Source organism: Orcinus orca, chromosome 9 (assembly GCF_937001465.1).
Source record: "Orcinus orca chromosome 9, mOrcOrc1.1, whole genome shotgun sequence".
NCBI classification, from domain to species: domain Eukaryota; kingdom Metazoa; phylum Chordata; class Mammalia; order Artiodactyla; family Delphinidae; genus Orcinus; species Orcinus orca.
The window spans coordinates 5,607,870-5,633,043 of NC_064567.1; the positions used below are offsets into that span (position 1 = coordinate 5,607,870).

Below are 25,174 nucleotides of genomic sequence, written 5' to 3' on the forward strand. Positions count from 1 at the left end.
TGAAAGGTCCTCGCCCTTCCTCTGCCCCTGCATTAGAGGCCTGGTATTCAGCCTGTTGATGGGTAGATTCTGTAAAACCTTCAAGAAACAGTTAAGGCCTAGGTCATCTGAATTAACTTTAGGGCTTAGGGAAAGATGGCGGCTTCCCAGCTCCTTCTGTGAAGCTCGCTCGATCCTGACGTCAGAACCAGAGGATAGCGCGCAAAGAAGAAAACAAATGATTAACCTGGCATTTAACATACGGGCAGGACTCCTGCAAAAACGTCAGCAGGATGAGCCGTGCAGTCTCATGTGACCAAACAAGGTTTTGTCCCAGAAATGCAGGGCTGCAGTTTGTTAAGAAATCCACAGAGGAGTTAATGTCAGCAGATTAAAGGAGAGAAACCTCTGGTCATCTAAGTAGATACTGAAATAGCAACTGATAAAATTCAACATATGTTGCTTTTACAAAATCCTTATTAAGCTAGAGGAAGAAGGAAACTGCTTTAAATTGCTGAAAGCGTGTTGGACAGAAGTGGGGACTGACATCTGTACACTGCTGTGTATGAAGTAGATGGCTGGTGAGGGCCTGCTGTATAGCACGGGGGGGAGAAAAGAAGGTACAGCCTGTTCACAGGACATGTATTAAGTTAACCTTAGAAATGCATTCCCATAAGCATTAGGTGCAGACACGTACTGTTTGATTCCACTTACACGAGGTACCTAGAATAGTCAAATCATAGAGTCAGCAAGTGCACTGGTAGACGCCAGGGGCCGGGGAGGTGGGCAGGTGGGGAGGGGGAATGGGGAGTTAGTGCTTCACGGGGACAGAGTTTCCGTTTAGGAAGGTGGAAAATCCGGGAGGTGGATGATGGTGCGAGTTGCACGACAATGTGACTGTACTTAGTGCCGCTGAACTGTGCTGTTAAATAGGGTCACCATAGTAACCATAGATACGGTAGTTGGTTTAACTCCATTTTACATTATGTGACTTTTACCACAGGAAAAAAAGAAAACATTTTACAGAAAGCAGTGGGCTGGGGTGGCCGCGTGTTGTCCCTGGCATCCCTGTCATCAAGGTGTTCCTTACCCCGCTGGCCTGCTGGCGCTGGGGGCTGGATCCCTGTGCGTTAACCTTGGTCCTCTCTGTTGCTCCGGCTTAGTGCAGTAATTGGGTTCTGTTTCCTGAAAAAGAGGCAACACTGGCTGTGGTTCACAGAACTAAACCCAACGCCATTGTAAAATGGATGGGGCTCACTGTCATTTCAAGGTCACAGCCTTGTCGGGTCTGTGACATTCCTTAGACATTTATTGCGGCTAACTTTGAGCTATTATCTAATTGGGGAAGCTTTGTGCCTTTACTTACCTACGCTTTTCCTTCTTTCTTAGTAACTCTTTGCCCCCTTATCTAGCAGAGCATATGCATGTCCCTCTTCAGTGGACACTTTTGCCCCCAGCACACACAGAACCAAATGCACAAAGCATGGAAAGGAAAAAATATCTAATGCACTTCATTTATTCTGCTACCTTGTAAGTCCTGTACAATTACATTTAAGCTTTGATTTTGTTAATATTCATGTTTCTAAGCACGTTAAGAAAACGGATGTATATGAGAGTTTAATCTTTTCCATATGCTTTTAACTTCCATATTCCCCTTTTTGCTTATTTCTTGCTTAACTATTTTAAATGGTTTTCTAAAAAGAAAAGACACTATATGAATATAGTAAACTTATGTTTCTAAGTATAGAATAAAGCATAAAAGACAAATTTTAAAATAACCTATTGATAACCTTTTTCTTTGTGGAATTACAATGAAGTGTCTTACGTTAAGTTACAGGATTGGAAATTACAGGATTGGAAATAAGGTGTTAGGTTTTTTTGGTTGGGGTGTTTTTAGTGACATTTGGGCAATGTGTAAATTTTGTTTTAAAACGCCTCTCATCCTTGCACGCTCAGCTCTCTAAGATGGGGATCGAATCGTTACCATGGCCCCTTCCTTTCATGGCTGTGTCCTTCAGTGACATACAATGTAGCAGGCATGAGCTTGTCCTGACACCCGTGAGGAGCTTGCTGGGGACCGTCTGCTGCCTCAGAAGCCGCCGTCTAAAGCAGGTCTATAGCTTTGGCACAGGGCACATCAGGGCTCCGAAAGGGCGTCGCTCGCAAAGCACTAGCGGGGGTGTTCACAGTGGAGTGGTGCTGGTGCCTTGAGGGCCTTTAGGGAAGGTGCAGGGGGCCCGTGAACTGAACTTGGAAGGCGGAGGAGGCTCCTGAGGCCGCCATGACAAAGTGCCACAAACCCCGTGGCTCGGAACAGCGGAACTTTATTCTCCCACGCTCGGGAGGCCAGACATCCGAGCTCAGGGGCTCCGCAGGGCTGGTCCCGTCTGGAGGCTCCAGGGAGACTCTGTCCCAGGCCTCCGTCCCGGCTTCCGGTGGTTGCTCGTGCTCTCGGGCGTCCCGTGGCTCGTGGCAGCATCACTCTGACCTCTGCCTCCATCGACTTCTCCTGTGTCTGTGTCCGCTCTCATCGGTAAGGACACTGGTAATCGGATTTAGGGCCCAACCTGATAATCCAGGGTGACCTCGTCTCCAAAGACCCTTGTTCCAAATAAGGCCGCGTTCTGACGTTCCAGGTGGACGTATCTTGTGGGGGCCACCATTCAGCCCATACAGAAAGGCAGGTAGGAGTCCAGTGGCCACCTGGGCCGTGCGCCCAGTAGAGGCAGGCACGAGGACACGGGCCCAGAGTTCAGAAGCTGCCTTTGAAAAGGAAGTGTCCACGGGATCCCAGGGTGTGAAACTCCTCGGGGCCGCGGCGTGTGAGGTGCTGTGCTGCGGTGAGGACTTGTCAAGGGTGGTGTGTGAGCAGATCTGCTTGCAGGGAGAGAAACGCTCGGCCATGCCTTCCTGGTTAGAGCGCACAGCTGTCTGCACGTAAACTGAGATGTTGCGTTTCCCAGGTTGTTCTGTTGACCTTCACAGAGTAAACACTTTAACGTATAGTTTCTCCTTCCCAGTAGCACTCTTCAGTAGCTCCCTGGGCTGATGCTGGGTTAGCGTGTGACTGGACGGCGTAACGTCATTCCACGGCGGGTGGTTTTCATAGACCAGTGGCTCAGGTGCCAGCGTGACACTCTGCAGTTACACTTCTCCCCGGGGACGGATAAAATAACCCAACAGTGGGACACGGCGATACTTTCTGAGCCCCAGTTACCTTTTGAATAACGAGAGCTTGAACTTGCCTTCTCAGGAATTTTAATAACTTATTCCAAACAACCTGTTATTGTTGAATGGTTTTGGTTTTTTGGGGGTGTTTTTCCTTTTTGGTTTAACTCCAGATACTCTTATTTTCTGTTTCAATGCATTTCTTCCTTCAGGTACAGTTTGGACTTCATCATAGTTAAATAATACAAATGGTGCTCTCATCAACAAGTTTTACCAAATGTAGAGAAGCAATGACTTTTTTTTTTTTTTGCGGTGTGTGGGCCCCTCACTGCTGTGGCCTCTCCTGCTGCGGAGCACAGGCTCCAGACGTGCAAGCCCAGCGGCCATGGCTCACGGGCCCAGCCGCTCCGCGGCATGTGGGATCTTCCCGGACCGGGGCACAAACCCGCGTCCCCTGCATCGGCAGGCGGACTCTCAACCACTGTGCCACCAGGGAAGCCCAGCAATGACATTTTTATGGTATTTTACTTTATTCTCCTGACTTTAAATGCTGACACTTTTGTTATTGATGTTATTGCATCAGTAATAATCTAGCCTTATCATGAACCAAAATACATTTTAGTGTCATTTTGCTTTGCTGGGTCAAGCTTTTTACATTAAAAAAAGATAGTGTTACAGATCCACCTCAAAACTGAGAACCCCAGGCTAATCATGAGGAAAAACATCAAATTCCAGTCGAAGGGCATCCTCCAGAGTATCTGCCCAGTGCTCCTCAGAACTACCGAGACCATCAAACCAAGGTGTGAAGAGCTGTCACCGCCAGGAGGAGCCCAAGGAGACAGGGCTGCATGTGAGGTGCTGTCCTGGAGGGAGAGAAACTAAGGCAATTGCATAATTGTAACAGACGTACCACACCGATGTAAGCCGCTAGTGGTTGGGGGCACACATTTCACCACCTGGGTGCTGGTGATGCTACAGAGGGCCCAGCTCTCCACGCCCTGCTGGCTTGGGGGCTGCAGGTGTGAGCAGGGAAGTCCTGGGGGGCCTGGCGGGGAGTCACAGCCCCAGCGGACTCAGGAGAACGTGGGCCGTGCCCCACACAGCCCCGTCATCGGGGTGGACCCTGCCAGCTGGAGCACTGATCCTGGCATGGTTGTTGGATTGTGACTCAGAGTACGGGATAGATACCATGAGTCCATACTGAGACAGACCGACAGACAACTCTCCTCTACAGAAATGTTCCAAGTACAGTAAGTTCCCTACATACAAACGAGTTCCGTTCCAAGAGTGCATTCGTAAGTCTAACTTTGTTGTAAGTCCAACAAAGTTAGCCTAGGTGCCCAACTAACACAATCGGCTATATAGTGCTGTACTATAGTAGGTTTGGAATACTTTTCACACTACTAATACATTAAAAACAAACACAAAAAAATAAAGAACATTTTTAATCTTACAGTACAGTACCGTGAAAAGTACGGTAGTACAGTACAACAGCTGGCATCCAGGGGCTGGCATCGAGTGACAGGCAAGAAGAGTTACTGACTGGAGGAGGGGGAGGAGGTGGGAGACGGTAGAGCTGAAGGGTCGTCAGCAACAGGAGGCGGAGGGCCAGCTGCCATGTCACTCACGCCCGACGCTGATGGCACAGGGTCCGGTTCCTTGCTGGATTCAGTTCTATCTACCCGGCTGAAAACACGATCCAGCCGTGTCTGGGTAGCAGCTCTTTTTTTCTTATCATAGATGACACGGTGGCACTGGATTGCTGAACGGCTGCTGCAGCCTTCGTGTACCGTTCGTTGTACGTTAAGGTCCCGTGCCTCCAGCACTAGCAGCGCCTCCTCAAATGCAGAGAACCCCCTTGCCATTGCCTGCGTCGTGAATCTCTTTGGTTCTTCAGTTACGTCTTCCTCTTGTCTCTCTTCGTCCTTTCTCTGGGCCTGCAGTTCCATCAGGTCTTCATTCGTAGGCTCCTCACGTTGCACAGCAAGGAGTTCAGTGATGTCGTCCTCTTGCAGATCTGGCTCCAGCTTCTCACTGAGGGTCTCTAAGTTGCTGAAGACCTCTTTGGACTCTTCATCCACCTTCTCAAATCCACGAAAATCATGAACAAACTGTGGGGAAAGGTTCTTCCAAACCCCATTCACGGTGACGGCCGTAACCTCATGCCAAGCAAAGTCAATTTTTTTTTATGGCCTGTAGATGTTATAGTCCTTCAGAGATTGTCGCAGGGCTGTTCCTGATTCGTCAGTCGCCTTTACTCCCTGACGAAAAGTGTGACATAAATAATATTTCTTGAAAGTCGCTGTAACTCCCTGGTCCATAGGTTGGATGAGCGACGTAGTATTCGGTGGCAGGTGCACTACTTTGACGTTGGGATGCAAGTCATCCATGAATGGGGGGTCGCCCGGAGCATTGTAGAGCGACAAAAGAATGTGGAATGGGACGTTCTTCTCCAAGCAATACTTCTCTACCTCCGGGATAAAGTGGTGGAAAAACCAGTCCTGGAAAACGGCCTGTGTAACCCAGGCCTTGGGGTAACTCTTCCACACAATAGGAAGAGAGCCCTTGGCTGTTTCTGAGGGCCCTTGGGTTCTCTGAATGATAAACTAAGAGAGGCTTCACTTCATATCACCGGAAACACTGCCACCACACAACAGAGTTAGCCTGTCCTTTGCTGCTCTATAGCCTGGCATCAACTTTCCCTCCTTGCTGAGGTAACTTTGGTCTGGCATCCTTTTCCAGTACAGTCCTGTCTCGTCCACATTAAACACCTGCTCAGGTAAATACGCGCCTTCATCAATAATTTCTTGAAGCGTTTCAGGAAATTCCTGGGCAGCTACCGTATCTGCGCTCGCTGTCTCGCCACTTACTTTTACGTTGTGAAGGTTGGCTCCAGTCTTGAACCGGTGAAGCCAGCCGTGGCTGGCATTAAAAGATGCGCCCTCTGATTCTTCGCCGTGTTTCTTCTTCAAACCTTCATAAAGGCTTTTAGCTTTCTCTTGAATCAGCATTAAGCTGAGCGGGACTCAACACTAATGCTGGTCCTGCATCCGCACACTGAGACGTTTCTCCATCTCCTCCACCAATTTTCCACGCTTCTTCGATATTACTGTCTGCACAGCAGACTTTACATGTTCCATGATCTCGTCCTTGTTCTTCAGAATCGTGCCAATGGTTGAACGACTCATTTTATAAGAACGAGCGGCGTCTACCATCTTTTCTCCTCGCTCCACTCTCTCAATTATTTTCACATTTGTTTCCATCGTTATCGCTTGGCGCTTCTTAGCGGCACCGGCTACATCACCACTGCTTTTACGCTTGCTTCCGGACACCCTGGGCTTGACATAAAGATGCTGTACTCCTGTACTCTATACAGTCCTGCACAGTAAAGTGTGCAAGAGCACAACCACTTGTCGAAGATGCGCGCTCATGACAGTGTACGCCAGACACGTGAACTGACTTTTGTGATTGGACATGCGAAGGCACATTCACCTCTTTGAAAGTTCACAACTTGAAGGTTCACGTGTAGGGGATTTACTGTAATTCATGCAGATGCTTCGCCCTCAGGGAGGTGGACCGTGACTTCCCTGCCAAGACTGCAGTGTGGGAAGAGGGGGAAGAGTCTCTGTAGGGGAAAGACCCGACAGATCCTGCCTGGGCCAGGTGACCCAGGTGATGGGGTGTGTTGACAGCAGGTGCCCTAGGTACAGTGGGATGCGAAGGCACCTCGCCTTCTGGTCTTCCTGCTAAAACACACAAACCCCAAAACTGAGATCATGAGAAAAACATCATACAAATCCGGAATGAGGGCCATTCTACAGAATGCCTGACCAGTACTCCTGGTCAAGGTCTCAAGGTCAAGTACTCAAGGTCATCAAACACAAGGAATGTCTGAGAAGCCATCACTGCCTAGGGCAGGCTACGGAGCATGATGACTAAATGTGCTGTCCTGGATGGGGTCCTGGGACAGAAAAAGGATGTTAGGGGAAAACTAAGGCAACCCTATTAAAGTGTGAACTTTTTAGTAATGTGTCAGTGATGGTTCGTTGGTTGTGACAGATGTGCCGGAGGAATGTCAGATGTTATCTTTAGGGGAAATCCGGTATGGGGTGTATAAGGAACTGCTGTGTCTTCACAGCTTCTCTATATAAATCTAAAGCTATTCAAAATAAAATGTTTATTTAGATATTTTTAAAAATTAACAGACGAATTAAGATGTTACCCCAAAATATGTTTAACACAAAGCTTACAGTGTTTTAAAAATTCTAAAAGTTCGAATATTTCTTTCCATAGTATTTTAAGATTTTATTTCAGATACTCGTGTTGTGATGTTAACATCTATAAAATGTGCACTCCTTTTATGAAAATTCTTTTTTTTTTTTAACATCTTTATTGGGGTATAATTGCTTTACAATGGTGTGTTAGTTTCTGCTTTATAACAAAGTGAATCAGTTATACATATACATATGTTCCCATATGTCTTCCCTCTTGCGTCTCCCTCCCTCCCACCCTCCCTATGAAAATTCTTGATTTAATTAACAGACAAACTGTCTTGTAAGGGTTCCGTTCTGGGAGATGGAGTGTTACATTTTATTATAGTTTCCCCCTTGATGTCCTTCATTTGCATTTTAGGAGAATGGATTTGACCAGCACTTTGTACACTTTGTAAGTTAAATGTTAGTTACGCGTGGGCTTGCCTGCACTGGTCCTTTGAGCCTTGTGTCTGCACGGGTCCCCTCTGAATAGGCTTCGAGGAAACGACTCATTAGCAGCCTGGTAGTCGTCCTCCTTGGCAGTGCAGGAGCAGTGATGGCAGAGAAGGACCGGGACTTTGCGTGTGGCTGTCGTGTGAACGTCCTGCGTTCCAGTTCTTTCCTGTGCAAGACTCCTATTTTCTGGGAGATGAACGTTTTGAGAGAAACGGAAGCACGCTGACTCAGATTCCATCCGTCCATCCGTCCGCTCACCGACGGCCACTTACCTGGTTCATAAGCCCGGCCTTGTCCTGTGGTCGCACTCATGACGGTGTAGTGACGGTTAATGCCTCTCCCGCACTGGCTTGTAGTACCTGCAAGGCAGCGGCATGTGTGTTGGGTCCCCAGGGACCCCCAGCCTCCAGCACCGTGGAAGCTGTTGGGAGCAGATGGCTGTGGGCGCCTCGCCTGCATCCAGGTTCTCCTATTTGAACAGCTCCGACCGAGGGTGTTCTCTGGCAGCTGGGCTTGTGGGCGCAGGGCAGGAATGTCAGAGGTCATGCCCCAGGGTAACCCCTCACCAAAGAGGGCGGGGTGCTCCTGACTAGGAGGCAGTTCTGAGGTCCGTGCGCGGCCTCTCCGGGGTCCCCAGCAGCTGCCACTCTGCACAGAGCTGTGACCTGCTTCCTGGAGCTCCCTTTTTTGACTCTTTCCTTCCGTCTCACTTCCCCTGGTCTCGGGGTCAGCTTTGGGAGAACCCACACTGAGACCGTATGCAGTAAGTCGGTATCTATCGACGAAATTAATAAGCACAGTAAATGAGTAAGATCCTGACCATTCAAAGAAATTATCATCCAGGAAGAAAAAGGTTATCAGAGCTGTGCAGATCCCATGAATGAGACATAAAGCGACGACTGATGAGAAGTACAGGTAGAACGTGCGTATTCAGGGGAAGAAGTCGCTGCAGACTTCCCTCCTTACCCTCCTGACTCAGGGTCGGCTCCTGCCTGGTGACCTTGAGCCATCCAGCACCTCACCTGTCGCGTGGCTCACATCCCGGTGCCCTCGTTCTGCCATCCGGTGAGCTGGGAGGACAGAGGTGTGTCTGCTGTGTCCCCTCGTGTCTCGACACTGGGACAGTGCCCCGCAGACAGTAGCTTCACAGGTGTCTGTTGGGCCCGTGCGTTCATGGGGAGACTAAGCGGCAGAGTTTCCATGAGGAGAGGGTTGGAGTCGTGGGCACGGATTCAAATCCCACTCCAGTCACTGCCTAACTTGCTGATTTCAGGCCCGTTGCTCAGTCAGCTCATACGTAAAGAAATCGAGGCACACCCTTCAAGGTCGTGACATCAATTAAATGAGGTCGTTTCCTGTAGTACCTGGAGTTACAGCACAGAAATGAGCGCTCAGATGTTCACTGCTTTTATGGAGAAGATGGCATTTGAGGTTGGGTTGAAATTGGACGAGAAAAAAGTGGAGAAGGGAGTTTAAATTACAGCAGAAGGAACAAATGCCAGAAAGTGAGATTAAGGACGGTAGGCAGCTTATTAGCAGGGAGCTGTGTGCCTGGACCCGAGAACAGGAAGTAGGGAAATGAGGCCACGGAGAAGCCAGACCACGGAGGTTCGTGAATGCCAGCCTGAGTTGTCTGACTTTATTCCACGAGCAGAAGGGGAGATATCTGAGAAGCCCATGAAGTGATGGGATTATGAACTATGAGTTACAGTACCCTGAAGAGAGGTCAGAAATGAAAATAGAGGTTTGGGAGTGGTTCACATAGTTTATCATGAAATTGGCAAACCAGTCAGCATATACCGCCTGTTTACCACAGTAGGAAATAGAATAACAGGGGTCCTTTCCGCAGTCAAGGAACTTGGTTAGCGTCACGCTGTTTAACACTCATCTTGCTAATTAGTATGTACAATATAGTAATTTTTTTCTTCTGGGATATTTCCCAGGTAATCTGAATCTTCCCCAAATGAACAGATGGGTGTGGGCTTAGTGGCATTGTCAAAGAGGTCTCTTGGAGATGTATTCCTTGAGTGAACCAGGAGATAGGAGTGAGGTCCTCCCGGGCAGTGGGCAGTGGGCCATTGTCCAGCTACGGGCACAGCTTTGGGGTCACAGTACCTTGTCATTCGTTTTGCCAACTGTCAATTAACTTCTACAGAAATTTAAATAATAAAGATACTTTATGTGCATTTGTTCACATCGTTGCTGTTTTCAGGGCTCCTCGTCTCCTTGTGTAGATCCTTATTTCCATTTCATGTTTATATAGATGATGCCTTCAGATTTTTTAAATTTCCAGTTATTCCTTGCTAGTATATAGAAATACAGTGGCATGTTTTTTTGTTGTTGTTTTTTGCTAACTGCATTCTCTGACCTTGCTAAACTCTTTTTTTAGATCTGGGAACTTTCTTGTAGATTCTTTGGTGTTTTCTGTGTAGAAAATCATAGAGTCTGCCAATAAAGACAGTTTTGCTTTTTCCTTTTATATCCGTAGCCTTCATTTTTTTTCTTGCCTTCTTGTACTAGTGAGGACAGCAGTGTTGATCACCATGAGCTTCTCGCTCTTACAGGGAAAACACTTCTTATTTTCCATTGTCTGTTAGCAGTAGATTTTTCATGCATACTCTTTTTTTGTAATTTTTTTATGCGGTACGCGGGCCTCTCACTGTTGTGGCCCCTCCTGCCGCGGAGCACAGGCTCCGGACGCGCAGGCTCAGCGGCCTCTGCGGCATGTGGGATCCTCCCGGACCGGGGCTAGAACCCGCGTCCCCTGCATCGGCAGGCGGACTCCCAACCACTGCGCCACCAGGGAAGCCCTGCATACTCTTAATCTGATAGAGGAAGTTCTTTACTGTTACTGATGTTTGCCTTTTTTTTCTTTCCTTTTTAGCAGAAGACTCAGAAAGTGGTGTTTACATGCGATTCATGAGGTCACACAAGTGTTACGACATCGTTCCAACCAGCTCCAAGCTTGTGGTCTTTGATACCACGTTACAAGTGAGTGTGCCCAGTTTCCCTGAATCTGGGGTATATTATTTGGTGCCTGCTTTGTCGGGTAAGTTAAATCCAGCAGGACCCGCAGACAGTATCCAGTCCTTTCTGCACGTCAGGTCCTGTGCTGAGGTTCTGTCTGAGTTGTCAGTCGTCATGGCAGCCTTCTGGGGAATGTGCTGTTTTACGGATAAGGAAGCTCATTATCTAGAGTTTGCTCACATTCTAGCATTTAAGAACTCAGCCCACAGAGCTGGTGAGTGACGGGGCCTGGAATTGGCGCTCGGGTCTGTGTGATGCGTGCCGGCCCCAAGCCCTTAACCGCTAGCTGCACCTCCTCCCTCGGCTCGTCCTGAAGGCCTGAGCTATTTAGTAGAACAGTGAAGTTGAAATAATACTGGTTCAAAAGAAAGCATCGCTCAGGTGGGTAATCTCCTAAGAGAAAACTCTGCTGATCTCTTTCAGCAGAAAATTTGAACCTGATTATTTTGGTATGAAAATTATGCTTGTTGTAACTCGTTTTATACCAATATGACTTACAGTCAGATGTGAAAAGTCCCAAATACTACATTCAATGCAACGACCAGAGTACATCCGGTGTAATAAAATACGTGTGCATACACAGGTATACGTGTGTGCATTTGGTGTATAGATTTACACATCAATCTTTACCAAGCAGGATTATGTTCACCTGGGTTCCCCAAAAGTAGAGGCTGAGCCAGGAATTCATGGGCCGTGGGCGCTTTAATTGGGCGTCCTGCCAGGGGAGCCCCTGGGGGACTGGGGGAGAAGGGGAAGGGGCAAAGGCCAGGGAGGGCAGCCTCTGCTGATCCCTCAGGGGAACCCCAGCGGGTAAGGTGCCTATGCGAGTTCACCCTGGCCTCTTTCAGCCTCGTCCAGGGCTGCCCTGGGAGATGTGTGCCCTGGCCCTGCCAGCTCGTCCCAGCGCTCGGGGCCCTCTCCCCAGGCCTCCCCCGCCTGCTCTGCTGGCGCCCCCAGCGGCCCGCCCTGTGGCTCTTCCTTGAGGCCGCCTGAGCTCTAGGAGCTACTTTGCCTGCATTCGGTCTCAGCTGCACAGGATTCTCAAGAATGTAGACATGGCTTAGTTCTTAATTTTATTTTCCAATTTTTTTTTTTTTAAATTGGCCTAAAATCCTATGACTTTGCTAAATTCACTTCGGACCAGGTAACCTTCAAGGTCCCTTCTACAACTCTGATTCTTTGACACAAAGAGGACAGAGAGGCATCCAGGTGCAGTGTTTCAGGAAATATTCTCTACCACGGTAACTACAGACTTCAATAGTAAAGTAACGAGAAATTCTGAATTCCCCAAATAAAGAAGTAGACCAGCCCGTCTCACCCTCGCTCCACCCTCCAAAGTCCTGACCGTCGCTTTCCACCGACAGAAAAGCACATGACAGCGTGTACGCCCTGCACCTGCTTTCACTCCTGTTCAGCTTTTCCCGTGTTGTAAAATTAACTCTTTTCTGAATTTAGAATTTAGCCAGAGTGAGTAAGACGTGAAAAATGTGATGCTTTATGGATCATCGGAGGTCACTCAGTGACTCTCACTTCCCTAATTAATAGAAGCTGCATGTGCCTGTCTCCTGGAAGTCACGAATCCTTGAGGCTCTAAGCTTTAAAGGAGCTAAAATTGGTTACCATGGAAATGGGGGGGTTGGCACTGGTTACAGCAAAGTTAAAGATGTGTTTGAAAGGGCTGAGTCGACTGTTGTCTAGACACAGACAGCAGTTGGTGGTCGTGGACGTGTCTCGAGAACGAGGGAAGCGAGCAGGGGAGACACAGCCCGTCCCCGAGACCAGGTGACCGTCCTCTGGGTGGGGTCGTGGCCTAGACGGCTCCCTGTGTGCGCGTGTGATAGGACAGCGTGGAGCCACCGAGGAGGGCGGAAAAGACGTTTGTGGAGAATGTGGTTTTTTTTTTTTAAGATTTAATTTTTTATTTATTTTTGGCTGTGTTGGGTCTTCGTTGCTGAGCGCGGGCCTTCTCTAGTTGCCGCGAGTGGGGGCTACTCTTCGTTGTGGTGCGCGGGCTTCTCATTGCGGTGGCTTCTCTTGCTGCAGAGCACGGGCTCTAGGTGCGTGGACTTCAGTAGTTGCGGCACGTGGGCTCAGTAGTTGTGGCTCGCGGGCTCTAGAGCGTGGGCTCAGTAGTTGTGGCGCACAGGCTTAGTTGCTCTGCGGCATGTGAGGTCTTCCTGGACCAGGGCTCGAACCCATGTCCCCTGCATTGGCAGGTGGATTCTTATCCAGTGCACCACCGGGGATGTCCCCTAAGGTATTTATTTTTAAGTTAAAAAAAAAGCAGGTTGCAGAGCAACACTTATATTCTGACCAAGTTACCCTGAGGGCCCAGAGTATCAGAGACACAGCTGGTCTGGGAACCAGAGTCAGCTGTTCACAGGTGAACTGAAAACGGGGTCGCAGACAATGGAGAAGAGAGGGAGAGAAGGGCCGCTCGCCCCAGGCGGCCGCGCCCTCAGCCTCCAGCTCGGCCTCTGTGAGGCCCATGGGCCTCCCGCAGGCGGGGCTGTGACGCGCCCCAGGGTCCTGTCGCTCAGTGCTTAGTCTCGCATCGGTGTGAGAGATGGCGCCTTGGTCCTGGTGCCCCGGAGCCCAGTGCACGTCCTAGAGTCGCGTCCCTCCCCCTGGGCCCGCCTGGTTCTCCCTCGGCGTTGGCAGTCGTCCGGAGCCCCGACTGCGGTGTGACTGAGGGAGGGGGTGATGCCCGACTCCCACCGGCTCCCTCACCCTGTGTCGCGGGGCGCCCGGGGCTCAGGCTGGACGGGGCAGACGCCACCCGCTCGGCTTGCACGGTCACTCGGCATCTCAGCTGAGTTGTTCCTTCCCGACCAGGGCCCCGTAGTAAGCCAGGAACTGTTTCTCAAGAGGAAAAGAATTACCTGCAGACGAAGGCATGGCTTTTTGCTCTTTGTTTGTTTGTTCCAAAAACCCAGTGAATGTCCTGCTGGTGCCTGATGGGGGCCTCATTCGGCGTCCCCAGCTCGGCCTCGCGGGGGCCCCAGGCCCGGGTGGATGAGGGGCCTGCCCTGCCGCAGAGCTGTGTCTAGCTCTGGGCCCCTGTGAAGACTCACTCTGACCGTGTCAGAGCAGCACTCAGACACGGTGTGTGCCGCTTGCGGAGACCTGCCAAGGGTGGCAGGGGTGCGGGCAGCAGCCTGAGTGGCATGGGGGTCTCTCCAACGCTCCAGGCTGTGGCCTCCCTCACTGGCTGGCTGGCCGATGTCACACCGAGGCGTCTGAAGCATTGCCACTTCCTGCCCATCAGACCCGTCAGCACTGTGTCATCGATGTCACGGGACCGTGGGACGTGAGGCCTGTGGGGTGGTCAGCATCTCTGCAGACTGCGTGCAGTCAGAGAGCCAGAGGTGAGGGTGTGCGAGTGTGCCATGCAATGTCAAGGCAGACTGCTTCTCGGGGTCCTTGTACGTTGGTACAGAGAAAAAGCGTGCGCGGCTGATGGCTGCAGGGCCCTGCGATGCTGCGTCTGGAGTTACAGGAATCCAGTCACTGTGGGAGATGCGGTCCCAGCCAGACGGGCAGCTTCCCTGGGGTGTGACGGTCAGCCTCTCCATCTGCGCACTTCCCCAGGGATGCTCTGCTGTGCTTGGCTTGCCAATCTGGTAGCTTCAGGGGTGTCCTCCCTGGGCCTCCTCGGCACGATATCCTCGCCCCGTGGGTCCGAGAGCCAGTGTAGGGATCCAATGACATGCTCAGGACTGAGCGGGTAACCACGGTGTGGCCTGCAGCCCCGTGAGCTCCTTGTGCTTGACCTTGGCTGCGACTCCGTCTGTCACCTGACTGACTGTAAGCCCTGCCTTTGACCAGTGACCGTGGTGGCATTTGGGGTTCTAGGAATTAGCGTCCACTCAGAGCCAGCATCCGGTCACCCTGGAAAGTCTGCGTCTCCTTTTCCCCAGTGCTCAGTCATCCTAGGAAGTGGGACAGGAGGAACGGCACGTCCTGGGCGGGGCACTGTCCTCGGGGGACCCCGCGCCCCTCAGAACGGGCTTTGGGTCTGAGAGCGGCTCAGGTCTGGAAACGGTGAGAGGACAAGACTCCATGTTGGTGACTCCGGTTGGGGTTTTGGCCCCTGGACTGAGAATTTCTCTTGTTACGTAGATCAGGCAACCCTTTAGAGGGCCATGCATCTGTCTCACTTCTAGGGATGCTGTAACTGGGTAGCCACGACCAAACCGTCTGCGAATCAGAACATTCTCACCCCTGGCCACGAGCCTGCCCTGCTCCCTCAGGACCTGCCACCACACTGGCATCAGTGAGGCCGTCACGGTGCTGCCCCCTGCAGAGCGCAGCCAGCACGCAGCTTCTCAGGGGGTAGGGGTCCCCGCACGCAGACATTTCTCAGAAACCTGGGGAGGCTGTGACCTCGGGGCCCTTTGGGGGAAGGTAGCTGAGGGCTGGGTGTGCAGGCCGCACGTGCTGAAATCTCCCTGAGCCTGTGGGTTCACTCTTCCTCGTTAGGCCTCCGAAGTTCTGGCATCCCGGCCTTCTCAAACATGCACTCAGCAATGCCCTGTATTTCAAGGCAGTCAACTCAGAAAGCTTCAGAGCCGTTCCCAGTGGCATGCACTAAACATTAAATCCACATTTCTGGTAAATCCACCTGTGTCAATAAACCCTACCGTATCCAGTGTTCAATTCCCTCTCCTTGGTCTAATATTATTAGAAGCTATTCCCACACTTACTTCCCAGGTTTCTGCAGATATGAAATAGCGGAGCTTTATCGTTGTTTCCATGTGTGAGGCCCCCTCTCGGGGGCAGGCTGGAGTCTGTCCCCAGTCACAGGTCTCGGGGCCGCAGAGGCAGCTGTGGTTGTCTGGAGAATGGAGAACGAGTGACCCCGTGCAAGGCGTCTGCCCAGGAACACTTGCTGCTGGGCTTCCAGGCAAAGAAAGGCAATTCTGACACCACGCAGCCAGCCGTTTCCACTGCCAAGGGAGGCTCGGAGTCGCTCTGGCATTCAGGAATCTCTGCTTCGTCCGAGTCCAGCCCTGTGGCTGTGCTGGGTTCCAGGGCTCCTCCTGCACTCCTTCCAAACCAGTGCCCCGGCTTTCACGTCAGAGACCAGGGAGACTGTGAGTTCGGGGTGGTGACTCTCGGAGTCCCGCAGAATTACATTTTGTGTTGGATTTGGGAAAGGTCAGCCTGGTAGCTACAAGAGAAGGGCTTTTTAGGGCTGCCATAGAGGCTGCCAGGTTCTCGGTGACCGAGAGTCCCCAGTCAGAGCTTGTCCTTTCCCCGGTGTGTGAGCCCCATCCTCTGGCAGGACTCTGCCCACACCAGATCCCATGTTCCTTTCGCTGCAGTGATAGCTAGTGCAGCAGCCCCTGGCCCCTGCTCTCCTCTGGCGGCTGCAGAGTTGGGCAGGGACACCACGGTCACAGGTGATGCTTGTTCCCTCTCGATGCCGCTGCCTGCCCGGGGTCGCTGGGGGTCTGAGTCCCCGCTGACCCAGAGCTCAGCACTGTGTTCAGGCCCAAAGACATGCGCCCGGTCCCAAACCCTCTGTCCCCAGAACGCTGCCTGGTGCGTGCGCTTCTGTATCATTCAGGGTCCAGTCAGGACGCAGAAGCCATAGCAGCTGTTGAACAGAAAACTAACATAAACCAGTGGTAATTGGACGTAAGTCAACTGGGTCACTGACAGGGTAAGTACTGACCTCTGAGGCAGCGTTCTCAGACCTGCAGCTGTAGCATCACTAGGAAATTCCGGGACACACAGACCGTCAGGCCACCTCAGACCCACTAAACCAAAAGTCATGGTGAGGCCCAGTGGTCGTGTCTTACCGAGTCCTTCCAGCAGTTCTGGTTCTAGCGCTCTGCGGCTCGAAAACCGCTGCTCTGGGGCATCGTGGAGGTAAGGAAGAGCCTGTGGCGCCTTCCGAGGGGCCGCCTCTGGCTGGGGCTGTGCCTCGGCGGCAGGCGGTGGGGGGAGAGCGTGGGGAGGCCGCTCAGGCGGGACTCAGCCGCTGCTGCTGCAGGAGGGAAGCAGGTGGAGCGGCCGGCAGGCGGGAAGCCCCCAGGTAGGGATGTGCGCCGGGCCGGGCCCTCTCCCCACACTCCTGTGTCCTAACCTCCAGGCGCTGCGGAACATGACCTTACCTGGACGTAGGGCCACTAAGAGGTAATTAGTCACGAAGGCGTTGGTCCTATAGTCCACCGTGATTGGCGTCATTATACAAAGGGGAGATATGGACACAGAATCCTGCATACGGGGAGAGTACCGGTGACAATGAAGGCAGAAATCAGTGTGACGCGTGTGCAAGCCCAGGGGTGTCGGGGCGTGCCTGCACACCACCAGTGGCCAGGTGAGAAGCCTAGAACAGCTCTTTCTGCACAGAAAAGGAACCAAGCCTGCTGACACCCTGATCTCAGACTTCCAGCCTCCAGGACTGTGAGACGATCAGTCTCTGTCGTTTGTGCCCCTAGTTCATGGTGCTCGGTTGTGTCCGCCCTCGCACACCGATACAGGTGGTCATCGGGTGAAGCAGCCCGTCTTCAGCCCAGCCCTCCAGTCCTCGCTGGCCTCCCTCCTGTCAGGCTGCAGTAGAGCCCATGGCAGACTTGAGATGTGGTCCACAGGGTCCCAGTGTCACGAAGCAGAGCCAGAAGGGAGGGTTTGGGGCTGAGAGACAGTAATTTAGTAAATGGCGGAGTAGAGAACACATACCATCCCTTCCGAAGAAGTCTGGCAGCGCAGATAGTACTGATAGGTATGGTTTAGTGCCTTCAGGTTCTAAATGGTAACTTCTCAGGAGGTATGGAAGGCTCCAGAGTAAATAGAATTGCACAGTGGAATCATCACTTCCAGGACTAGGGGGCGACGGGAGCACTGAGAGTCACATGGGCCTTCCCTCACGATGGCAGTGTGAGGGAATGTGTGTTTCTAGCAACATTCTACTAACAGCGTTTTTAATAAACTTTTTTAGATTGATAGAAGAGTTGTGAAGATAGTACAGGTCGTTCCCATATACCCCACACCCGGTTCGCTCCATTCTTGCCATCTTACGTTAGTATGGTCACATTTGTCACAGTTAACGAACCAGTATTGATACGTAGTTATTGCCTGAAGTTCATAGTTTGTTTAGATTTCCCTGTGTCTTTCCTGATGTCATTTTTCTGCTCGAGGATCGCATCCAAGTTACTGTTAGCATTTAGTCGTCACGTCCCCTTAGGCTCCCCTTTGCTGTGACAGTTTCTCAGACTTCCTGGCTTTTGGGAACCTTGACAGTTTTGAGGAGCTGGCCAGGTGTGCTGTAGGCTGCCCCCAAATGGAATTTGTCAGATGTGTTTTTCTCATGACCAGACTTGGATTATGGGCTTTGGAAGGAAGACCACAGAGGTAAAGTGCTCCTCACGTCATATCAGACCTGCTTACTGCTTATCGCTGTCGATCTTAACCTCAGTCACCTGGCTGCGGTATGTCTATCAGGTTTCTTTACTGTAAAGTTCCTGTTTCCCATACTGTCCTCTTTAGGAGAAGGTCACTCTGCACCACCCACACGTAAGGAGTGGGGAGTTGAGGGCTATGCAAGATAGTTGGAATTCTTCTGCAAAGGACACGTGTTCCTTCCTTTCACTTATTTATTCAGTCATTTGTGTCGGCATACGTTTATGGAATATATATATATATATATATATATATATTCCATTGGGTTATAATCCACTATTACTTTGTTTTATAGTTCAAATCATTCCAATTGATACGATTTTAATAGTGCCAATGAAAGAGAATACAGGCAAGTGTCCAAATAAGTGGCTGTTTGCCAAACACGGGTTTTTAGAAGAACATGTAGAAAATATAGAAAGACGAGCATATAAGTAAGTTGAAGAAGGGCATGACTAGGAGGGGGCTGCCCAGGGTCCTCTTAATTGGGGTTAGGATCGAGATCCACAAGCGGGAAGCAGGTGCTCGCCGGCTTTAGAAGCAAGAAAGATAAGGGTTCGCTCTGTTGCTCAAGATTCATGCTGCAGGTGCTGATAAAGAGGAAGGGAAACTCTTCAGCCCGTTTTGTGCTTTTTCATTATCAAGGAAAATGATCTTCAAAACGGAAAAAGTACAGTGAATGGTGATTAGAAGAAGTTACAGCCCAGGATAGGTGTGGACGGTAGGAGGTGCCTGTTTGCTTTCTGATCCCTAGTTTAATCAGGATGCAGGCTCTCAGTGGGAGTGGAAGAATGGTGGAGAACAGGTCTGAGGCCTGACGCCCGAGGTTCCAGGTGAGAGGAAAAAGAGTCCTCAGAAAACGGTGGGAAATGTGTCATTCCCAGGTAAGGTGTTTGAATGAATTATTCATAAAGTAATAAAAGTAGTAATCTCTGGAAACCTATCACGAACCGACCCCAGAAAGTCGGGGAGATGAACCTGATTTCCTTTTGGGGCTGTTCGTAGATGTGGTAATACCGTGAAAGGCGAATCTGGGTTTCATCTTGACGGTTGACAGAGCCTCGTGCCCTGTCCTGATGGAGAAGATGCAGAAGTGTATCTTGGCAGCTCAGTGAACTGCTGGCTTACGGACCTTAGGGGAACGTCAGTGAAATCGCAGCCTGCCTGGAGCGAGGTTTCTAGCTGTACTGGATGCCTCTCGCGGGCCGGGCCACCTGCTACTGCAGCCAGCCCTGCAGGCGTGGTGGGCGGCACCCCCGCTTCCGTAACCAGCGGGGATGAGCAGGTGGGGAAACGCCCCTGCCTCGCACGCTCGGGGAGGAGTGCCGTCGAGCCCCTGCCAGGCCCCTGTCCCGCGGCCAGCTCCACCACCCTTCACACACTGACACTGGCTCCCCTGCTAGCCTGTGTCACTCCCGCCCCCGGGACCACGTTCTCAAATAAACCACGTGCGAGCCAGGCTCTGCTTTCTGGGTAAGACACTGCTGGGGCGCCTTAAGATGCTTCCACTCTAAGCTCGGCAGCCTCTGGAACAATGACTTGAATACCGACTTTGTTGACCGCATCCTCTAATCGACAGATGACTTGAAACCAGGAGAGAGAGCGAATAATAACCCATATCCAGAAAGAGTCCTCCGTAAGCTGAATTATTCCTAGGCCTAATGAAACTACCTGCCACCCGGAGCAGTGGGAATTAGAGCGCGTCGCAGAAGAGCATAAGGCTGGGGGCTCAGAACTGTGGCGGCGTGAGGGCGACCTGACGCGGCCCCGCCCCCATCAGGCTCACGCGGGGCGGGACCTGCTGATGCCGACAGCCAGCAGACTGTTAACCCAGAAGCACGGGCCGTGGTTTTAAGCGTCACGCAGTTTAAAAGTGGTACGAGAAAAGCTTACCTGAAAACAGCAGTCCCTGTTCCTTACGCCCTTGTCGTCATACTCCCCAGAACCGACAGTTCAGCTGTTAAATCTGGCGTTCACTGCCACATTACCTTGATTCATCAGTTTTAGACACGTTTTCCTCCCTAATTCGGTAGCTGGGTTCTTTGTTCCTTGTGTGGCTTCCTTCCTCCCCTCACACCCGGTGTCACTATCTCAGTACCGGGGTGCTTTCATTCATTTGACTGTGTCACTGGGCCCAGTGGTTTACGTGGTTACATTTCCTATTTGTACAGCTCAGTGTTGTTCCTGGAGCTTGGAATTCTTCCGTTTTTTATTTTCTTTGAACACCTAAGGCTTTTCCCACCGGCTGACTTCTCAGTGGGATTTCCTGTGCAGCCGGACTTGGCCCACACATTTCCAGCCCTACTTGGAGCCACGCCTGCGGCTCTGCGTCTTCTTGCCCGTCACCGTCACCTGAGACTTTCACTGGTTCATGGTGGGAATTGCCTCCACCCTCTCCTGATTTTTGAACACATGCTTTTCTGCTTTCCTGCTTTATTCTGTTTTGGCGGAGCACTTTCTCCGGGAGCTTCCGGCCCTAGTGCACTCGGGCTGCATAACAAAACCCTGCAGGCTGGCAGGCTTCACAGGAATTTCTCCCCCAGCCCTGGAGGCTGAGAGTCCAAGACCAAGTGCCGGTGGCGTCAGTTCCTGGCGAGGCCTCTCTTCCTGGCTTGCAGACAGCTGCCTGGAGCGCACGAGAGCTCTGGTCTTTCTCATACGGACACTAATCCCAACCCTGTGGCCTCGTCGAACGCTCTCCAGCTCCATCAGGGGGTGCAAACGCTGTCCGTACACGTCCCAGGAAAAGATGCCTGAGAGTTAGCTACTTACACTTAATCTGTAGGCTGTGTGTGGATTCCACGAGGTCGGTTGAGAATTTCGAAGGCGTCCCATTGCTTTTAGCTGCCAGTGTCGCTGAAGAGACAGCTGTCGTGGTTTTTCTCTTCTTTAATCTCCATCTTTTTATGTGCGGTTTTCCCCCTCGGAAGCTTTTGGGGTTTTCTCTCTATCTCTGGTGCTTCCATGCCGGGCGCCTGGTTGTGGTCTTTTCCACTTGTGAGCCAGGCACCCGATGGGCCTTTGGACCTGACACACGTGTCACTCGGTCCGTGTTCACTGTGCTGTTCGTTCCGAGATTCTCTTCCTGCTGTTTCCTTTCTTCTGGAACTTCAGTTGGGAGATCTTGGGCCCCCTGAATTGATCCTTTAATATTCTTATCCTGTCTCCTTCTCTCATTACTTTTCTACTTCTTAGAAGCTTCTTTGTTCTTAACCCATCCAGTGAGACGTATTCAAAACTAGAAGTTGTGCAGCTGCAACGTTCAAGGTTGTGTCGAGTGGCTCGTAATTAAGAGTGAGCACCGACAGCTGGGGGGTGATCACAGGGGAGCTTCTGCCTGGGGGGGTCTCACTGAAGAGTGTTGGGCCACCGTCTTTTTCATTGGAAGCCCCCAAACGTTCATCTCTGTGTAGTTTATTTCTGAAGCAGTTTCTCCAGGAAAATAATCCTTTGATGGTGATGGCGGGTGGCTTTGGTCATGACCTGATTTGAAACAATCTTCCTGTTTGTTTTCAGCCCTGCCCCTGCCCAAGCATCGGAGCCTCCAGTCGTGGGTCTTCCAGGTCGGGGGGATCAGTGGGCTCCTCTCCCCGCCCCTCCCCACGCGGTTCCTCCTCTTGGTCAGCGTGAACCGTGCTCCACCCGCTTCTCGTCCTGGCATCTCCTCGCTCATTCTCCTTCTAGTTTATACTCCCTGTAGTTTGAGAATAACTTTTCAAGAGGAAGAGATGTCAGAGATGTTTCTCTGCCACGTTTAAACCTAAGGAGCCACGAGGGAAACTCCAGGAAGGAGATACATGAGGTCCTGCGGGAGGAGAGGAGGGATTCGACTCGGCCGGGCATGACGTGGGTAGGTTGTGTTGAGGACTTAGAAGTTACAGGCAAACTGGGCTTTAACAGGTGGAGCAGAAGGTAAGTCCGTTTGAAGTAGAAGGAACATTGTGACACAGCCAACACAACGGAAGATAAGTTCACAGACTGAGGAGTCGGCTGGACCGTAGGGGTCAGGCTGGGGCTGCATCGCAGAGGGTCTTGGAGACCAAACCTGAGAAGCTGGGCCCATCCTTGCTCAGGGGAGACGCCATCAGGTGTTGTGAAATCCATTTGACGAGCTCTGATGTAAAAACTTAGTAAACTGTAGTGAACAGTTTTAAAGAGCTTTAGCTATGCATCAGCATTAATTTTAAAAGCCCCACAGTTAATTTAATTATTGAGAATCAGGGTAAAACTGTGTATGGAAAGCAGGGAAGCATTAGAGGAATCAGATTCCCATTTTTGGGGAACACAGATGTGCTACTTGGCATTTAGATTGCCAGAATCTCTTAGCGCGACTAAGGCCGGCTTACCCTTTGTAAAAATCATTTTTATAGGGCTTCCCTGGTGGCGCAGTGGTTGGGAGTCCGCCTGCCGATGCAGGGGACACGGGTTTGTGCCCCGGTCCGGGAAGATCCCACATGCCGCGGAGCGGCTGGGCCCGTGAGCCATGGCCCCTGAGCCTGTGCGTCCGGAGCCTGTGCTCCGCCACGGGAGAGGCCACAGCAGTGGAGAGGCCCGCGTACCGCAAAAAAAAAAAAAAAAAATTTTTATATTAGACTTTTATTTTCCTCTTTACTTAGCTGATTATCACATTTGGTTGTTTGAAAATCCTATTAAGGGCTTCCCTGGTGGTGCAGTGGTTAGGAATCTGCCTGCCAATGCAGGGGACATGGGTTCGAGCCCTGGTCTGGGAAGGTCCCACATGCCGTGGAGCAACTAAGCCCGTGCGCCACAACTACTGAGCCTGCTCTCTAGAGCCCATGAGCCACAACTACTGAAGCCTGCGCACCTAGAGCCCATGCTCCGCAACAAGAGAGGCCACCGCAGTGAAAAGCCCACGCACCGCAACGAAGAGTAGCCCCCACTCGCCGCAACTAGAGAAAGCCCGTGCTCAGCAACAAAGACCCAGTGCAGCCAAAAGTAAATAAATAAATTTATAAAAAAGAAAAAAGAAAATCCTATTAAAATATAAAATTTTTAATTGGTAACAGTTTGAGCAAATTGCGTTATCAGTTGAAAGAAATTTTCAGAGGCACTCAAGGCCCCTAGAGTTTTTCCCTTAGAAGTAGACTGCGCCAGTCCTCTTTCAGCCTGTTGATGGTTCGCTGGTGACACACTGTGCCTTCTGTAATCGAGGAGTTTCCTGAGCGGGGTTTTAAATTGCCCCTCAAACACTCCGTGCACGTGGTGCTGAGAAAGCCAAGTTTAGAAGGTTTCGTCCCTGCAGAGGCTGCAGTCAAACCACAGCAGCAGGCAGGGCTGCTGATCTGGGGACGCTGAGACGTCCCCCGCTAAGGTGCTATGAGCACGTCTTGTCCACTTTAGGGAGTTCTGTCGGGTCTCTGGAGGGTGGAATTGTGACTCCCTCCATGACGTGTGGACCTGTCAACAGTTTGTGTGGCTGAAATTAAAACTAACTCATTCTCTGCTTCTGGTCTGCCAGTAGAGAGTGGAAAATTAAAGCTCTTATTCTTTTCAGCTCTTCATAGCAAGTCTGGTTAGTCCACGCACTTGCGGGAGTTCCCTGGTGGCCTAGTGGTTAGGATTCAGCACTTCCACTGTCGAGCGCCCGGGTTCAGCCCCTGGTCAGGGAACTGAGATCCTGCGAGCCGTGCGGCGTGGCCAAAAAATGAAAAGAACAAAAACAAAAAAAACATGCCCTTGTGAGGAAAGCGCTATCTGTTAGCCCCATCTTGTAGCTAAGAATGTTGAGGCTCAGAGAGGGTTAAGGACCTGAGCTGACGAAAAGTCAGTCTGTCCAGTTGGTCCTGCAGCTTCGCCCACTGAAGCCACTAGGAGGCTTTTTTGCTTCACTCCAAGTACTTTCCTTAGCATCTGGTTGTTTTATTAATACCTTCTTGTGCAGAAGTGAAGGCACTTTTCACCTTGAACTCTTCATGTCCCCTTTGCCGCTGGACAGCTGCTTCCCTGGGTTTTTCCCTCACGTGACATCAGCAGTGTATCCTCAGGATGACCTGAGGTCGGCACACATCACCACCCCACCCTCTGCGTCCCTGGCCTGTCCGTCTTCGGTACCTGAGAGAGTCAGTGCTGTGCGGGCATGTCCTTGTGTTTTGTGTGCAGAGGCCTTGAAGCCCCTTTAGTAACTAACTTGGAGCATTTAGGGGCTGTTTAAGAGCTTGTAGGTAGCAGGTAAGAGAAGTTATTGTGGGGAAGCAGGATTTTCTCTGTTCCTGAAAGAACAGTCATTACATTGAGTGTTAAAGTTAGGCCCTGCTTCTGTTGGTGTTGCCATCAGTCTGATTGCTGCTCCTTTGGAAGTTAATGTCTCTTCTTCCCTCTGGCTGGTTTTCTCTTTGCTTTTGATTTTTAGCATCTTACCTATGATGTGCTGGGTGTGGTTTTCTTTGTATTTTTCCTGCCTGGGTTCTATCTGATGCTTTTGATAGATTCAGATTTTCTATTGAAAGTCGCCTATTTGAACATGATTTGGAAAATGCCTTTGGAAAAATTCCAGAATTTTGTAGCTCAGTTCATATCTTTCTTTTCTCTCAAGAATTGTAGTTCCCTGAATCCTGCCTGCGTGCTGCCCGCCAGTGCTTTCTAACGGGGATTTGTATGTTTTGTCCAACTCGTGCGGTTGTTTTCAGCTACTTCATCATGGCCAAACCAGAACTTTCCGGAGTGGCTTTTCAACAGCTGTGGTCACTTAGGGTTACGTGAGTGATCCTGATGAATGATTTTAATACTGGTTTTCTCTGCTAAATCTGTTATTTTGGAGGAAACAGTAAGCAGTTTGTGGTTTTAAAAGTGCCCCCACTCCCTGCCTACTCCAGCCAGTTAGAAAAACAAGCTAAGCAGATATTTAATGTGTTTCAGAATCCGTT

General features: G+C 50.9%; 1 protein-coding gene and 1 long non-coding RNA gene across 10 annotated transcripts in view; one reads left to right on the forward strand and one right to left on the reverse strand.

Moving 5' to 3' along the window:
- The window catches only part of PRKAG2 (protein kinase AMP-activated non-catalytic subunit gamma 2), a 277,321-nt gene that overhangs the window by 227,108 nt on the left and 25,039 nt on the right, over positions 1 to 25,174 (forward strand). For 7 of the 9 annotated variants that reach the window (XM_012537262.3, XM_033408363.2, XM_033408364.2 and 4 more), the window contains one exon: positions 10,741 to 10,847. In XM_012537262.3, coding sequence (XP_012392716.1) covers positions 10,741 to 10,847 — 107 coding nt within the window. The remainder of the gene's footprint in view (positions 1 to 10,740; positions 10,848 to 25,174) is intronic. The other 2 variants (XM_033408362.2, XM_049715163.1) reach the window with 1 other exon arrangement.
- The window catches only part of LOC125965488 (uncharacterized), a 176,801-nt gene that overhangs the window by 82,718 nt on the left and 68,909 nt on the right, over positions 1 to 25,174 (reverse strand). The gene's annotated exons all lie outside the window — the stretch shown is intronic.